The following is an 18,590-nucleotide window of genomic DNA, read 5'->3' on the forward strand; positions in this document are numbered from 1 at the left end:
ACAGAGGGAGACACAGAATCTGAAGAAGGTTCCATCCAGGCTCCTACTGTCAGCACAGAGCCCGATGCAGGGCTCAGACCCACAAACCGTGACATCATGACCTGAACCAAGTCGGACGTTTAACCAACTGAGCCACCCAGGTACCCCCAAAACTCCCGCCTTTTAGATACACTAAACTGTTGCTGCCAAGTAAGGCTTTTCCAGAAACTCTCTGTAACGTAGGAGAGAGAATGCTGCCATTCAAAGTTGTAGTATGATAACAGAGGAAAATGGGTGGGAAGGAAGACCCCCAGAGGAAAAAGTGCCCAAACATGGTGCCTCCAGAGAAAGTCATTGTACAGAGGCTGGATAGGCTTCACAGTTTCATCGGCAACAAAAAATACATGTTCTGCCTACTATGGACCAGACACTGTTCCAGTTACTAGGAAAAGAGGATGTGGCCAAAGCAGTCGTCTGTCTTTATGGAGTCCATGTTCTAGGGAGGGGACAGTGGGAGTCCAACGGTAAACAAACAAGTAAATCTACAATCTGTCTAATGGTCATAAGTAATATGGGGAAATAAAATGGAAAGGACAATAGGGGGTGCTGTTCTGGGGGTAGCATGTAGTTTTTCTATAGGGCATCAGAGTAAGTCTCGCTGTTTAAGGTTACATTTGAGCAGAGATGTGAAAGAGTAAGGGGGAAAGCCATGGGCGGGGGGAAGGATTCCAGACGGCTGGAGCTGTGGGTGGAAAGGCCCTGATGTTGGAATGCACTTGGCGCTTTGGGGGAACAGCACTGGAGGTGAATTTGGCCGGAGAGGAGTGAGCAGTGGAAGAGCAGAGACATGGTAAGGGATGTGGCCAGATGGTGGACAGCCACGTAGACCATTGGATAGACTTCCACTTTGGCTCCAAGTGAGATGGAAAGCCACAGGAGGATTTGGGCCAGAGGAATAACTTGAACTGACTTAGGTTGTGACACTGTTACTCTGACTATAGAGGTAAAAAAATAGAAAGTAGGGGACCAGTTAGGAAGTTATTATAATGATTCAAATGGGGGACGGTGAAGACTTTGACCAGGTGGTAGCATTGAGCTGATGAGGATGACACCAAGGTTTTGGGCTCATCTAGAAGGATGGGGCTGCCATCTATTTCAATGAGGAGGCTGTGGGAGGAGCAGGATACAGGGGTGGTCAGGGGTTTGGCTTTGGATGTGTTAACTTTAGAATCTTCCAGATGCCTCTTAGGCTGGAGTTGTGGGGTGGTCCCTTGGACTGCCTGGCCTGCAGATCCAAGTTGGCGCTGAAGAGCAATAGCTACTAGGTAGGAGTCACTAGGGTCTGGATGGTAATCGCCTCCAGAGTGAGCACAGAAGGAAAAGCAAGGAGAGGTCTGGGTCCTTCATCTCACAGAGATCATGGCATTGATTCCGAATTCATAGAGAACAAACAGTTAAGAATTTTCCTAATGTCCTGTCCCTCATGTTTTGAGACAGCTGTACTATTTAATAATTATTCCTGAATTTCCTTTTTTTTTAGGTGGGTTTTACTTGATCAATTGCTGATGTTTAAAATTGATAGGTGTAGTTTTGGTCTAGAAATCTGACTTATCTGGAAGATAATTTCAAACAAGGGCACATTAAAAGAGATGTTTGCAGGGCACCTGGGTGGCTCAGTCAGTTAAGCCTCCGACTTCTGCTCAGGTCATGATCCCATGGTTTGTGGGTTCGAGCCCCACATTGGGCTCTGTGCTGACACCTCAGACCCTGGAGCCTGCTTTGGATTCTGTGTCTCCCTCTCTCTCTGCCCCTCCCCCACTAGTACACACACTCCTTGTCTCTGTCTCTTTCTCTCTCAAAAATAAGAAAACATTAAAAAAAGAAAGAAATGTTTGTAGGGGCACCTGTGTGGCTCAATCAGTTGAGTGTCTGACTTTGGCTCAGGTCATGATCTCACAGTTCGTGGGTTTGAGCCCCACATTGGGCTCTGTGCTGACAGTGCAGAGCATGCTCAGGATTCTCTCTGTCTCTGTCTGTCTGTCTGTCTGTCTGTCTCTCTCTCTCTCTCTCTCTGCCCCTTCCCTGCTCAAGTTTGTACACATGTGTGCACATGCTCTCTCTCTCTCTCTCTCACGATAAAGATAAAAAAAAAAAAAAAGATGTTTGCAGCCATGGAAACTTGAGGTCTCAGAAGTAATTATTACTCAAGATAGAAGGCAGTAGGGGGGCACCTGGGTGGCTCAGTTGGTTAAGGGGACAACTTCGGCTCAGGTCATAATCTTGCAGTTGGTGGGTTCAAGCCCCACACCGGGCTCTGTGCTGACAGCTCAGAGCCTGGACCCCGCTTCAGATTCTGTGTCTCCCTCTCTCTCTGCCCCTCCCCTGCTCATGCTCTGTCTCTCTGTCTCAAGATTAAATAAACGTTAAAAAAATTTTAAAAAAAGAAGGCAGCAGAAGTCTAGTGTGCACTTTTCACCATCATTTCTTTTTGAAAGTCTCACTTTGGGTTGTGATTTCATGGTAGGCAAATCTGGTGAAAACTTGGAGGGTGTAGTATTAGTAGACTATCAGTTCTGTCATGCTGCACTTTAAATTCTCTTTTTCCTTTTGCCTTTTCTAGCCAATATTTGCATTTCTAAATGAAGAAAAGTTTAACGTGGATGGATGGACAGTTTATAACCCAGTAGAAGAATACAGAAGGCAGGTAAGTCAACAGGTGCTACGGCAGGTGGTAAATCTTAAACACGCATGGTGACACTATGTTGTCAGTCATACTCTTTGAGAATCAGTGAAATCCTTGCTTAGTATATTTTTTGTGGCAGTTATAGCTCATTTTTTCGATTACTGTATGATTTATGAGCTCATTCCCTAGCTATATTCAAGTTGCATTGAAAGCTGGGTAGCCAAGTTCTGTTTCCTTCTGGTACATGAACAATGTCAGTTGTATGTTGTTCATGAAATGAATCAAATACGTGGAGTCTAGAAAAGTCAAACTTCTATACCTTACTATTGAGGCGTTCTTGTCACTATGTATTTACACATTTGGGAGCATAACTATCACTGACAGCTAAATTTAAATTATATTTATTCCACTTTGCAGATTGAAATGAATTAGGACTATTTTCCTATAATGCTGACTTTTCCAACAAAGCTTTGATGAACATATACTAGAATAGCTTTTACTGCTCTCTTCTGTGAACTTCACCTGCATGCATGTTCATTTGCTGTAATAAAGGCAAGAGGCTTGGTACAATGTTGCTGTTCAGGATCAAAGGTCTCTTGTGGCATTTTTTGTGAAGAAGAGCCAGTGTGTATTATGTAACAGGAGCCACAATTTGACCTGTGGTTTAATCAAGTTTGTAGGCCAGGTAGGAGTTTTGTGATGGAGGTTTTCATAGTCCTCATCCTACAAAGCTCTTAAAATAATTGGGAGCATTTGCTGAGTGAGCTGTGAGACTCTGATCGAGCCCAGTTGCTTTATATGAAAAGGCAGTGAATGTAAAGTAAAATTCTAGGACCCTAGACTCGAGGAGAACTTTCTAGCCACCACCTCCACTACCAAGCATCTGGGTTGATTATTCTTTCTAGTCTTGATCGGCGGCGTACATATTCATAAGCAGATTCAACGCTCAGGAATGTGGGTGTGGGAGTTTAGATCGCACATAGGAAGTAGGGCGTCCTGTGCTTCCAGAAGTCCGCTTTAGACTGGTGGGTTTTCAAAGGCTGTATATGTGTTTCATTTTAATGATCTCTGTTCTGGGTCAGATCTTGAGGCAGAAGAAAGACCATTGAAACATTTTGCATGTTTTGGAGGCCTCTGTAGCATTATGTATTTAAATATTTGTACCTTAGTTTTGGAGTGTTATGGACAATATTAAGACTATTTTGTAGGCCAACGTTTCTAGCTTGAAACAAAACAGTTCCTGTTTTTCAGATTGCATGCATATATGAACTGTTGAAGGTATCTTGTTCTAGACTGCCATTATATTTCATCTTTTCTTCTTATAACTTTCTCATGGGACTTATAACTCTCTAATTGGACTCAGCATCAGACTCACCTGTTTGGTCCGTGGTCTATAGGACCAGACCTAAGGAAAAGGTACAATGTCTGTCCCCACAGCAAACACCCACATAGCTCACCTTTGTGTGTGTATTTGTGTATTTGTGAGTATGGGGAGAGAATATTCCACCACCTCTGGATCTTGTCCATACGCGGTTTTGTGGGTAGCTGGCAGAATGGCAAGTGTATTCCATGTCTCCCTGTCACGTTAGCCATCTGCTTAGAATGCAGGTGGCTGTATTTCTCACACAGCCTACGGAGTGACCGCCAATCCCAAACAACTTGGTTGAAAACACTTTTAGGAGGTGGCGAAATGAGCCTCCCCAGAGGGGTTTTCCTTTACTTCCCCCTCTGTGACTTTCTGCATAAACTTAGCCTCTTTCTACTTTGGAGCAGACTGAAGCATTCACTCTGCTTTGAGTAGGGAGAGGCAGTTGCCCAATGTCTCTTCTACCCTCAAGTGGACACAGGTTAAAATTATGTGATGCACTTTTCTCTGGGGTGGGGAGGGTACGTAGGTGGGAGATGCACTTGGGCTTACTGTTACACACATAGTAAGGAATAGTTTGACGTGAAATTAACGAGGAGCTCAAATTCAAGAGAATTTGTATTTACCAATGACATTTTAGAATTATGGAAGCCACCAGTGTTTTGTCTTGTGTTCTTATGTTGTCCAGATGACTGATTTGGCTCCCTTTATTATAAATCAGTAGACCGTCCCTATCCTGTGTTCAAAGAGGCACGTGCAGATTCTGCTAGCAAAAGGAAAGGAGACCCAAGGCCAGTCCGGAGACGGAGCCGTGCAATACTGACTTGGACATCCTTCTCTCCTGCAGGGCTTGCCTAACCACCACTGGAGAATCACTTTTATCAATAAGTGCTATGAACTATGTGACACCTACCCTGCTCTCTTGGTGGTTCCATATCGTGCCTCAGATGATGATCTCAGGAGAGTCGCAACTTTTAGATCCAGAAACCGAATTCCAGTGAGTACTACAGTTAATGTTTTCCTCAAAGACTGCCTTTTGTCCCATAAGAACAGGAATCCAGTCAGAGACACACTCTTGGAATCTCAGTCCACCGTGTCGTTTTTGAGTGCCCGCTGAGCACACAAAGGACTGCTCTGAACGGGAAAAGAAGTGAGACCGCACCTGCCTTCCGGGAGTTCACAATCAAGGACAGAGAATGAGCGCAAGTAATTCTCATACAGGAGAGGGTGAAAGTGACACTACCATACGTAAACCAGGTGCTTGCTGGAAGGATAGAAGGAAGTATAGGGACTTTCCGGTTTTCACCTTTGCAGCCCCATACCTTATGTGTGACGGGCCCTTGACAAGTGTCAGCCAAATCATACTGGAAACAACGCACTATCTGTCTAATGTCACAGAGCACAGAGCACATGGGTACAGGCTTTTGTATGCGGCCACCTTTATTAGGGTTAGCTCATCCTCATCATGTTTGCCAGCTGCCCGAGCGCCAAATGCACATGATTCCAGACGGTATGCTTACAGTATCCTTGGACCTAGTTCACCAAGTTCTCTTTGGCTCTTGAATATTTATGTGAGTCACGCCATCTACTTTGTGTACATAAATTTTCTTGACTAAAAATTTAGAGAATTTTTCCTCTCTTAATTATCAGAGCATGTCATAATGAGTACATCGCTTTGTTTTTGTTTTTCTAAATAACAGATTTTGGAAAAACAAGGATAGAAGAAATTAAGATTTAATGTCACCTTGCCTTTAACTCCAAGTCTAGACATTTTTTGTCCTTAAAAGGACATTTGTGTGAAACTTTGGTCTAGTGTCAACATAACAGGAATCATAACTTTAAAATTCGCTCCCTTCTCTAATTCTCAGTGTCTGTTCAGATCGTAATGATGTATATTGTATTTGAACATGTTTTTCAGCTGGTTTTGCTAGAATACAGTGCCAACGAGGCTAGAATTACAAGTTTACTCCTCTCGTGCTCTTCTGCGACATACTTTTCTGTGTTGTAGCCGTAGACTCCACCCCTGCCTTGGCCAGCTGTCTTTGCTAATATTTGTCTTGCCCACAGGAGGAGGAGGTTAGGGTAGTGTGGATCGACTTCGTTCATGCCTTCATTCAGTTGAACGTCTACCATGAGAAACGTGTGTGTGTGTGTGTGTGTGTGTGTGTGTGTGTGTGTGTGTGTATTTCACAGGATTTGGGGCAGGAGAGGAGGGGTGTGTGTGTGTGTGTGTGTGTGTGTGTGTGTGTGTGTGTATTTCATGGGATTTGGGTCAGGAGAGGAGAGGAAACAAGTGTGCTCAGGCTGCCACCTTGACCCCCTAGTTTCCACTCTTCTGAGTGAATGAGAGCCCACTGTAGAACACATAAGATGCTTAACTTTTTACTTATTTACCCATTTTATTGATCCTTCTTACTTCATAGTGGCCACAAATTTGTATTTATTTTCCCTAATAAAACTAAAGCTAAGTTCTCCTTCACATCTATATCTTTATAGATTACCATGCTTAATCATATTTAATAGTAGATAATGTACTTTTTCTGATATACCTCATAACCATCTGACTCTTGACTATAACCCAGAAAATGCATTCGCTTTTAATGTGAAATCCTTACTATTTGATATTCAGTTCTTTTTTTAAGAAAGCCCATGTAAAAATACAAGAAGAATTGATGAGAAAGCAGTTTTGTTATTTGTATATAAATAGCATATGAACTATTATAAGATACCATTTAATAACAAAATGATCCACATGCATTGATGTTCCCATCAATGCATACATATGTTCTCTTATGCATTCCTTTTTCTCTCATAGGTTTGTCTTAATGTTACACAAGTCCTTAACATATAAGTAACACATAGTTACTTCACATATTTTACAAAATGCCGATAAAGAAAAAGGATTCTGCCACCTAGTGAGAACCACAGTTAACATTTTGGTCTATGTCCTTCCAGACTTCCTTCTATGCATACATATTTTTATTTGGAAAAAAAAAGAAATTATGCTGTCATTTGTGTCTCTGCTTTCTCTGTGTAACATTATCTTGGAAAGAGTGTTTCCTGCTGTTAAACATCTGTGTGCCAGTGTGTACATGCACCATATGTATTTAATCAGTTTTTTATTATGAGACATCTTGGTTATTTTTTGATTTTTTTGCTATTATAAACAACGCTGTGATCAACATCTTTTTTGGTGGCTAAATATTTGTGTACATCCTTAATTATCTATGGCTTCTAGATATTAACTTTAGTAGGAATAACCTAATATAGTACCATGTACTTTGAAAGCAGTCATGGTAGTTGATGTTGTGAAGCTACTATTATTTATACCTGTGAGCCAAACAGCAAGCATCCTTTTATTTTTTTTTTATTTTTTTATTTTTTTAATTTTTTTTTCAACGTTTTTTATTTATTTTTGGGACAGAGAGAGACAGAGCATGAACAGGGGAGGGGCAGAGAGAGAGAGGGAGACACAGAATCGGAAACAGGCTCCAGGCTCCGAGCCATCAGCCCAGAGCCTGACGCGGGGCTCGAACTCACGGACCGCGAGATCGTGACCTGGCTGAAGTCGGACGCTTAACCGACTGCGCCACCCAGGCGCCCCACAAGCATCCTTTTAAAAAGGTAGTCAAGGGGTGCCTGGGCGGCTCAGTCAGTTAAGCATCTGACTCTTATTTTCGGCTTGAGCCATGATCTCATGGTTTATGAGTTTGAGCCCCGTGTTGGGGTCTATGCTGACAGCGCAGAGACTGCTTGAGATTTTTTCTCTCCCTCTCTCTCTGCCCCTTCTCTGCTTTCTCTCTCAAAAATAGGGGCTCCTTGTGGCTCAGTGGGTTAAGCGTCTGACTTTGGCTCAGGTCATGATCTCGCAGTTCGTGGGTTCGAGCTCTGCATCGGGCTCTGTGCTGACAGGTTGGAGCCTGGAGCCTGCTTCGGATTCTGAGTCTCCCTCTCTCTCTGCCCTGCCCCCACTTACACTCTCTCTCAAAAATTAATAAACATTAAGTAAATAAATAAATATTAAAAAAATAAAAAGGTAGTCAAGATCCCTCAAGAAAAAGAAAAGAGGAAGTGAAACAACTTAGAAGCATTTCTTAATATGATCTGGTGACTCCAGCCTTAAACTTCCCAAGCAGAGAGAAGAGGGGTGGAGGAAGGGAAGGCATGGGTGGTGGCACAGGATGGTGTCTTGCCCAGGACCTGATTTCAGTTTAAAACTTGGGAGGGTCTCTATCAAGTAATAGGTCTCTTACGTGTAGCAATTTTCTTTTTTGAAAGTGATCTTGTATCAGATCAACATGTTGTACAGCTTAAACTTCCACAGTGCCGCATGTCACTTACATCGCAGTAAACCTGAAAAATGACAACTCCGTGCACATGTCAAAGTGATCTCGTGTCTCTTACTGGTCTTAAAGCGAGGGCCACAGGAGGCAGGCTGGGCAGGTCCCATCTCCACCTTGTTGGTTACAAAGTGGAGGTCAGGGAGGGCCAGTTCTTGTCCCAGGGCTTCCCACTTCTCAGCCTTTGGACTCTTAGGAGTCACAGTGGTGTTTTGTACAGGTCTCTTCATGGCGTGAAGAGTCCATGAATGAGTATTCATTAATGCCGTCACATCCTCTTCTCACTAACCCAATGTCGGCATCATGTACATCGATTTTCATGGACATCAGTGCTTATCATTTGCCGTCACGGAGGGGGTGACTTCAGGGATGACAGCGCATTTGGCCTTCTATTAAGTGAGCTCAGACACTTCTGCTTCTTTAGTTCTTCTGTCTGCTTTTCATAGTTTTTCATATCTGACTCCGTGGGCTGCCCAGCTCGCCCCTGGAAGGTACTTCACCTGTGTTTTTCATTCATCCTCCCAGCAGGGCCATGGAGTCATGCTCCTCCTCATTCGATGGTGGAGGAGACAGAAGTGACACAGACTGTGAGCTTAGTGCCCAGGCTACAGCCACAGCAGACATGTGCTTCACATCTACATGAGCTGTAGATGTGAGTTGGTATTATGGAGACACGTTGTACCAGACGTGATTTCCTTTACGTATCACTGAGAAATCCAGTACAAGCTACAGACCAGAAGTAATATCAGAAGCTTTTTATTTCCTTTAAGCGAGAGAACTTTTTTTTTTTTTTCGGTAAGCATTTAACTTCTACAAGAAAACACTGGTAAAGCAATTGGTTATTCTAGCTGCCTCTGGATAATTGTCACTGTTAAATGTGTGTTGCTGAGCACATTGCATAAAATCACAGGTGAACCGGTATTCTGTTTTGGCAAAATCAGATTCACTTCCTCATGATTGTTAGTGCTTTCTGTTTTGGGTATTTCTGTTTTGAGATTTTTTTCCTGATAGCTTAAAATTTCTGAACTAACCTTAGGTGCTGTCATGGATTCATCCAGAAAACAAGACCGTCATCGTGCGTTGCAGTCAGCCTCTTGTCGGTATGAGTGGTAAACGGAATAAGGATGATGAGAAGTATCTCGATGTTATCAGGGAGACTAATAGACAAATTTCTAAACTCACAATCTATGATGCAAGACCCAATGTAAATGCAGTGGCGAACAAGGTGAGTGCATTTAGTGACATGACAAATGCTTCTCTTAGATACAGTGTGCCATGTTTTACATGATTGGGTTTGCCGCGGTGTGGCACTTTGTGGGCTTACGTTAATAGTTAAACTTAGTTGAAATAGGAAGACTACTTTGCTGACATAGGAAGTAGTTTTAATCACAAAACGTATTTTATTTTTTATTTTTATTTTTTTTTTAAATTTTTTTTTCAACGTTTTTTATTTATTTTTGGGACAGAGAGAGACTGAGCATGAACGGGGGAGGGGCAGACAGAGAGGGAGACACAGAATCGGAAACAGGCTCCAGGCTCCGAGCCATCAGCCCAGAGCCCGACGCGGGGCTCGAACTCACGGACCGCGAGATCGTGACCTGGCTGAAGTCGGACGCTTAACCGACTGCGCCACCCAGGCGCCCCACAAAACGTATTTTAAAACGTGAATCCGTTAAATGAGAATAACCTTTAGGTAAATTAGATGAGTATCAAACTATAATGAACTTCAATCCTGTCGCAAGTTCAGCCCTCTTTGGAGTGCCTTAGGCATCTACGAGGAGTTGTGGGAAGCTGCAATGGTTAAACCCTAAATCTGTAGCTTCATCCAAACGGTCTCTTCACTGCACTTGTTAATGTGCCTGCTCATTTATATAAGATAATTCAATAAAAGGAGATTTCTGTATATGGATTTTACAATCAGGCACACACAATGTTACTGTTTTCAGCAGCAATCTGTCTCCATTGTCTTCTTGGCCTTCTTAAGCAGAGTGTGCCAAGTGCCCCTAAAATTGGTTGGGGACGTCGCTGTGAACATCAGTGACTATGTAGTGTTGCTTTCAGAAGCTCCCCAGAAGTTGCCGCAAGATATAAGGCTGTTTGCCCAGACTCTAATCAGCCCCAGATTGATATGCTTTTAACATTCGATTTCTTCTTTTCTTTTTGTGTTTTCCGTCTCCTGTTATTGCCAGCTGTCACTCCCAAGTGCTCACAGTGGGCCTGCCCCACGTTGTTCACCACCATTCCGCCTTTCAGATTTATTGTTTCTCATCAGCTGTAGGCTTAAATTTCATCATCTTGAATACTTTGCTTATCCCGAGGTCACTTTTCTGGCATCTTCAATTATTCATAGCACAAGACAAGAACCCAAAAGCAAAACACATCCTCCAGTGGCTCAGAGAGAGATGCAGACTGTGGTTGTTTGCACACGGATCGTGTGTCTTCCACATTTGCATGGGGGGTGGGGGTCCCCTCTGCTCCCGGTGTGCCCTTGGACAAGCTCTCTATTACTGCAGTAACAGTTTTTGTCTCACTAATGGAAATGATTTGGAAATTCTATGTAAAGCAATCAGGAGTGGTATTCATGAGTAAATTAGGAATTATAAGTAAAACATGTAGGAAATTAAGTCTAACTATGAATATCTTCTTGCATTCTTCATAACTTTAGATATTTCTGTTCCTTCCCTCATATATAGTTGAGAGTTCAAAACATGCATAAAATGCAATATCTGCATGTACACATTTAGCCTGAAATAGATATGATGTTACATTAAAATGAAGTATTTAGAAAGAATATTTTAAAATATGTAAATGTATAAAACAAATACCTTCATCATATTAACTCAAGCTTACTGCTATAGCAGTAGAATTCTTGAATGCCTTTTAACACTCAGGAAATATGCCTGTGTTGCTAGTCCTGTTAGGGATGAAGGGAAGAAAAAAATTAAGGAAAAAACCTAGGCTTTAAAGATCTCTGCAGCATTCTTTAAAAATCAAGCTCTGGTTCCCTCCTCCCTTGGCTGTGTCTCTCCCCTCGTCATCTATATCCATAGCAACAGGCCCTTGGACCTTCGCATTGTCATATTAGATAATCTGGGTTGTTCCTTTCTGTTGAAGAGAAGGAAACTGAAAAGACTTCCAAAGTAACCAGAGATGGAGAATTGGAACTTTTGGGAACTCAATCTATGCTTGACTAATTGATTTTTACCCTTGTGACTTCTGTTCTCTTTGGACCTAATTGTTCCTCCCTTGTGGAGATTTAGAAATTTACAACCTCCGATGTAATAAGCGACATTACACCATTTTAAAGTAAACAAACCAACCCCAGGTGTAGATAAGACTCAGCACCAGGCTGCTTCAATTTGGTGGCGGTCTGCTGTGATTACAGTGGAACCGCATTAATGCCTGTCTTTGCTCTGGCAATGAGCAGCAAGTATAGTTTTCCTTTTATTTTATTTTTTTTATTTTTGCATGGTATCTTCAGTTATGTATGAAAGAAACTCCAGCATTGAGAATCTCTTTGCAAATCACCGTAGCTTTTTAAAAACCACATGTGTAGAGAAGCAGGTCATCTCTAGGAGGGTGACGTGTGTCATTGCTTTATAGGCTTGCAGCTCCAGCAAAATTTAGGCTTGCTATCTCCTCCCAGGCTGGGAGCCTGCAGTTTAGGAAGTAACTGCCAGGTAGATAGGAGCGCCTCTGTCTTGGCCTCTGATCTGAGCTGCAAAGTGCTATGCCCTGAGGCATGGATAACCAACAACAGGGAAATAAGGCTCATCTGTCTATTCGTTAGCTAATAACTTTTTAAAAACGGTAATGTGAATGTGTATTGTCTACTTACTACTGATGATGCTGTTAGTAACAAGCTCTAAAATATGTTATATATTCTTCCTATTGTTATAAATAAAAAGAGGCAAAATGTAGCAATAGCACATTTGTCCAGTGCCTTCCCCTTCCATTTCAGCTTATAGAACATTGCTTTCTTGGCAAGTCTATGAATTATTTAACTTTTTCTTAAAGGGCCAGAGGCCACATGTTCCATGGCATGTTAAAACATTAAACAAAATGCAACCAGGTTCTTCAACAAAACCATTACATTTCTTTTTCTCTACTTGGAAAATGGGTATCTTCACCACATTGTGAAGGTGGACGGATACCTGCCCTGGCAAGATAATACTTTCAGGTGCTGTGGTATAGGTGGTGGCCATCTTGTCTCCCCTTGAAACCTTTTGCTCTTTGAGGGCCTACTATGTGCAGCTCTCTGTCCTTGGTGTTTGCACAGCAGACAGTCATGGTGCACTAGAAAAGGTTTGGGCTTTGAACTCAGCGTGAATTCTGTTGATTACCATGGGGCTTTGGGGATCGTTAAATAGTATCTCTTCTCTTTCGCAAAATGGGGATAGTAATACCTCCCTTGCTTGCAGCATTGCTGTAAGAATTAGATAAGATTATGGAAAGCAAGAATCAGTATCTGGAACCTCACTGGGGCTCATTAAATGGTGGCTGGTGTTAGCTGTGATAGAGTGTGCCTCCTTTTAATCCTGTTTAACCTACTGAAGTGTTATTGCCTATTCTGTGGGAGAGAACGTTGAGGCTCAGGGAGGTTGAGTGCCTTGCCTCAAATCACATAGCAAAGAGGGGCCAAAGCGCCTCCACCCCCTTCTACCCCCCCTCCACCGCTGCTGAAGAAGAGTACTTCTACAGAGCTGATAGAGGACAAGGACCCTTGAGAACCTGCTCATGCCTTTCCAGATCCAGAAGAAGAGCTAGTAATTATGGAACATTTTGAAATGATTTTTTTCTTGTGAATACAGATCCCTAGGAAATTGCCAGCCTGCTATTTTCTTCTAGCTCAGAGTGTGACTAATGTTGTTGAGGCTGTGTTGGGTAGGAAGTCAGGTCACATCAGTCATCGCATCTAAGTCGGAAGGTTTTAAGTTGAGATTTGGAGGACCAGTAACTTGAAATATTTGGCTAAGTTACTGACGAAGTAGAAAATCCAACTGATTATTTGTATATCTTGCTGTTTCTCAGGCAACAGGAGGAGGATATGAAAGTGATGATGCATATCACAACGCCGAACTTTTCTTCTTAGACATTCATAACATTCATGTTATGAGGGAATCTTTAAAAAAAGTCAAAGACATTGTTTATCCTAATGTGGAAGAATCTCACTGGTTGTCCAGTTTGGAGTCTACTCACTGGTTAGAACACATCAAGGCAAGTAAACATATATATATATATATATATATTTTTTTTTAATGTTTATTTATTTTTGAGAGAGAGCAGGGGAGGGGCAGAGACAGAGAGGGAGACACAGAATCTGAAGCAGGCTCCAGGCTCTGAGCTGTCAGCACAGAGCCCAATGTGGGGCTCGAACTCATCAACCATGAGATCATGACCTGAGCCAGAGTTGGATGCTTAGTTGACTCAGCCACCCAGATGCCCCAAGGCAAGTATATTTTTTTTAAAAAAGATTTACATGTATAAAAAAGGAAGTCATTGTTTAGTGGAACAGGAATCTCTTTTAATTCCTTCAGTTTTAAAATTGAGCAGTTATTTGTAGTGTAGGGTTCTACATTTGACGGTTTTGTGTCTCTTTATAATTTGCTTACCTAAATTACAGATTTCACAGCATCACTCCAGAACAGTTTGAGTGTTGGTAGAGATGTCACTTCCCGTGTTGTCGATAGCAAGTAGTTGGGGTTTCATGCAGATTTATTTAGGAACAGCCAATTGATTATCTAACTGTTACTGGGTATGACCCTCAAGGACCTAGAGATAGATTGTTTTTATTGAAAATAATCTCAAATTGACTTATTTTAAAGAATGAACTTTATGCCTTGATTATATTCAATCCTTCATCTTGATAAAGGCATCAAAAGCCTGCAGTCTTTAAGAGTAAAAGTACTTGAAGCTATCTGAGGAAACTAACACTTTCAGAAACCACCATTTAGTTCTGTAAACAAACGAAAAGCCCACTTTAAATAGGTGCATTTTTGATATAGATTATTTTCTAGTCAAATTGTACTTTCAAATTTGATAGGAATCATATTTTTCTTTTGCCTGTCTATAACTTTCATTTTTTTCTTAATTCAGTATTCTCAAAAAGGAGTTAGCAAAACAAATTAATTGTGACAGCTGAAGGTAACGTGGGGCCTGGCTGGCAGCCTGCTTTAGAAAAAGGACATTAAGTAGAAACTAAGGAGACCTGAATAAAGTATGTGCTTTATTAAAAATAAGTTAATATGCTCATTGATAATTTCATAGTATGTCAATATCGCTTCACTGGTTGTGACAAATGTACCACACCATTATAGGAGGTCAGGAATAGGGCAAACTGGGTCGAGTATATGCGAACTTTCTGTAGTACCTTTATAACTTTTTTGTAAATCTGAAACTATTCTAAAATAAACATTTATTTTTTAAAATAGTAGTATTAGAAACAAAATTACTACCATTTTCAGAATATATATCAGTTTGTTAAAACCGGAGTTAAATAAAATTAGTAAAAGGTAAACAAAAAAGTAGTGTACTCTTATATGCAAAGCATCACACTAGACCTCATGAATGGAAGAAGGTATGAGACATACTTCTGCCTTTAAGGAGGTTTGTGCAGTTGAAGACGTGGTATGTACGTGTGACAGGAAAGCTTCTGCTCCTTGCTGCAGTGTGTTAAGTGAAAGGGATGAGGGAACCCATTCTAGAGAAGGAGGCATTCTGAACCAAAGTCCAGGAACAGGCCTGGGGGAGGCCCTGTTGGGAAGAGTGAGGAATTCTGGAGTTGCAGGTTCATCTCAGAGACCTGGGAGAAGCCAGGTGGTCAGAGGCCTTGGCCATGAAGCTAGGTTGTTGGAAGCCCCAGAGGTTTTGGAGTAGTGAAGTAGTAGGAAAATGTTCTGGCAGGTTCTTATAGGAAAGGAAAGAAGGTAAAGTCAGAAAATAACCACTTCAGGTATCCAGAGGCAGGGTGGTAATGATCAGAATTAGAACATGTCCAGGTGGGGAGGGGGGCACTATGAAAGGGACAGACAGGAGAGCTTTCCGAGGAAGGGCCTGTGGGCTTGATGATTACCTAGACGCAGGGTCTCAAGAAATGTAGGCTGATGCCAAGAGGGTGAAGCTGGGTAACTGGGAAGATGACACCACCATTTGCAGATGCAAGATTGTCCTGAGCAGGGTCTTGGTTAAAAAAAACATCATCTGTTTGAGGCAGCGGCGGGCCATCCACCTGGTGATAGGTAACAGGCAATTTTCTTCCTGCAAGGCGGAACTCAGAACAGGGGCTTGGGACTGAGATGGAAACGTGAGAATCAGCTGTTGGGCAACCAACTCAAGCTGAGCCCTTTAATGGTGCTGAGAGGGACACGTTAGCAATGATTCTTGCTGAGTTCATGGGATTATGGTCATTTTTAGTTTCGTTTTTGTGCTTTTGTTCACCTTCTCCATTTTTATCCAGTGAATATATATTACTTTTGTAAATAAGGGAGAGAGCTTTTTTTCTGAAAGAGAGGGCACAGGCACAGGAATTATTAGACAAGGTGAGTCAGCTCCTACTCTGAGCTAGATAGAAGAGAGACTGGTCAGAAGTAGGTCTTCTTCAATGGCTCACGTGTCTGAAGAAATTAGGAGTCCAAGGCCATCACATAAGATGAAGTATGGAAGTTAGGACTTAAGGAATATGGAAAATGCCTTAAAAGACCCCTGTAAATTTTTATTGTTTTGCCCAAAGAGAGGGAGATACAAAAGAAATGAAAGAAACTGTCATTGTTCTATCTGGAGACCATCTGTAACTGGGGAGCCCAGAGAGACACCTGTAATGACATCTGACTCATGGCTACTTAGGCATAGGTCAGATTGTGCTAGAAGACAGAGGAGTAGAGTCATGGGTAGCGTTGAGCTCGACCTTGAAGATAAGGTGGGAATGGGGGAGCACGTTTGGGCTGTGCTACTTCTGGAAGCTCTAGAGGAGAATCTGTTCCTCACCTCTTCTAGCTTCAGGTGGCTGCTGGCGTTCCTTGCTGTGGCCAGATCACTTCAGTCTCTGCTTCCACAATCATGTTGCCTTCTCTCTGTGAAATCTCCCTCTGCTCCCTCTTATCAGGATATATGGGATGGAATTTAGGGCCCGCCTGCATAATCCAGGATAACCTCTCCATCTCAAAGTCATTATCTTGATCACATCTGCAAAGTCTCTGTTAACCATATAAGGCAGTATTCACAGATTTGCAGGGGCTAGGACCCAGCCATCTTTGGTGAGCATTATTCAGCCTCCCATGCTGTTTTGCGGCCCCAGGACTGCTGATAGACACGTGGCATGGCCACCACTAGCCTGCGTTCAGGCAAAACGGTCCGACCACTCTGTGCAACACAGGGCAGGCTTTGCGAGTGAAAAGACCACCACCTTGGCACGTGTCCTATATCGTCATTCTAGTTCACCGATGGAGCCCTGACAGGGTAGAGTGTCTCTGTTTCCTGGAGCTTACATTTTTTTCTCTGCCCTTTTCTCTTTTTTTATTTTTGAGAGAGCCAGAGACAGAGAGAGGGAGGAGCAGAGAGAGACACACACACAGAATCCAAAGCAGGCTCCAGACTCTGAGCTGTCAGCACAGAGCCCAACACGGAAGTCACGAACTGTGAGATCATGACCTGAGCCAAAGTCGGACACTTAACTGACTGAGCCACCCAGGCGCCCCGCGCCCCCCTCTGTCCTTTTCGACACTCTTCCCCTATAGACCTTCCCGTTGGAAAGTGACATATTATTTTGTGTTTCCTAGAAGGCGACATAATCCATGTCATCGTGTTGTGGACATTGTCTCTTTTAGTCCAACAGAAGCTGGTGGTGGGGGCGGGTACCATTACTTTAGAAAGGAACCACAATTCTGTGATTGGCTCAATGTGTCACATGTCATTACATAACTACCAGGCGTTCCTGTCAAGAAGCAATGGCGGGAATTCATACCCTATTGGCAAACATCTAATAATTTCTAAAGATAATTGGCTGAGATTGCATTCTTTTTCGTGATAAGGGACGTGTCTGGAGTGAAGTTGCCCTCTGTAAAAATGTTCCTTCAGTTGAACTCAAGTGACCTGCTGCATTACCACTGCTTCTCAACAGCCCTTTCTTCACAAGCACCTTAAATAAAAACTGTAAACGGGAGTTTGAGGAGATACTTAGAATGCTGGAAGAAATAAAGCTGCGCTAGTCATTGTAAAAACTGATTTTTGCATGAATAATTGATGTGCCATCAGGTCCCCTAACCTGTCCTTCTTGGGACTACTTTGTCCACTTATCTTTGGTTACTGTTTATGTCAACATGATAAAAGTACCTATTTTTAGGGGTGCCTGGCTGGCTTAGTCTGCAGAGCAAGCTACTCTTGATTTTGGGGTCGAGTGTTCAAGCCCCACATTGGGCATAGAGCTTACTTAAAAAATAAATAAGTAAAATGAAAAACCAGATCTTTCACTTACTCTTTTCCTTGAATTAGTGAAAGCGACCATAATACTTGACTGTTGCACAGCTGTTACAATTTGGGGAGCCCCCAAATAGCGTCATGTAGGTGAACGGCTGATGAACGCATGAAAAGACAGAGCCCTCGTACACTGACAGTGGCAACGTGAAGTGGTACAGTGGCTTTTGAAAGCAGTTTAGCAGTTTCTTAAAAAGTTAAATAAGTACACATTAGCGTGTGAGCCAACCATTTCACTCTTAGGCATTTACACAGGATAAATGAACACTTAAGTCCCTAGAAATGTGTATATGTGCATCATTCATAGTAATCAAATACGAGAAACAACTACATGTCTATCAGCTGATGAATGGATAGATAAAATGTGATCTGTCAATAGAATGGAATTTTTTTTGGCCTTAAAAAGGAAGAAAGGACTGATACAGGCGACAACATGGATGTACCTTAAAAACACGCTGCTAAGTGCATTAAGCCAGTCAGGGTGCCTGGGCAGCTCAGTCAGTTAAGTGTCTGACTTTGGCTCAGGTCATGATCTCCCAGTTCACGGGTTCAAGCCCCACGTCGAGCTCTGTGCTGACAGCTCGGACCTGGAGTCTGCTTCGGATTCTGTGTGTGTCTCTCTCTTTCTGCCCCTCCCTGCTCATATTCTCTCTTTCTCTCAAAAATAAATAAACATAAAAAAAAGACCACCTATTTTATTATTCCATTTACATAAAATTTTTAGTAAACACAGAACTGTAGAGAAAGAAAGCAG

The 18,590-nt window shown here is 42.4% G+C and overlaps 1 protein-coding gene across 4 annotated transcripts in view; it reads left to right on the plus strand.

Moving 5' to 3' along the window:
• MTM1 (myotubularin 1) overlaps positions 1 to 18,590 on the plus strand; it is a 109,810-nt gene that overhangs the window by 76,258 nt on the left and 14,962 nt on the right. For all 4 annotated transcript variants that reach the window (XM_058713681.1, XM_058713684.1, XM_058713683.1 and 1 more), the window contains 4 exons: positions 2,600 to 2,683; positions 4,876 to 5,025; positions 9,405 to 9,593; positions 13,400 to 13,585. In XM_058713681.1, coding sequence (XP_058569664.1) covers positions 2,600 to 2,683; positions 4,876 to 5,025; positions 9,405 to 9,593; positions 13,400 to 13,585 — 609 coding nt within the window. The remainder of the gene's footprint in view (positions 1 to 2,599; positions 2,684 to 4,875; positions 5,026 to 9,404; positions 9,594 to 13,399; positions 13,586 to 18,590) is intronic.

This window comes from Neofelis nebulosa, chromosome X, assembly GCF_028018385.1.
Source record: "Neofelis nebulosa isolate mNeoNeb1 chromosome X, mNeoNeb1.pri, whole genome shotgun sequence".
In the NCBI taxonomy this organism is placed as follows: Eukaryota; Metazoa; Chordata; class Mammalia; order Carnivora; family Felidae; genus Neofelis; species Neofelis nebulosa.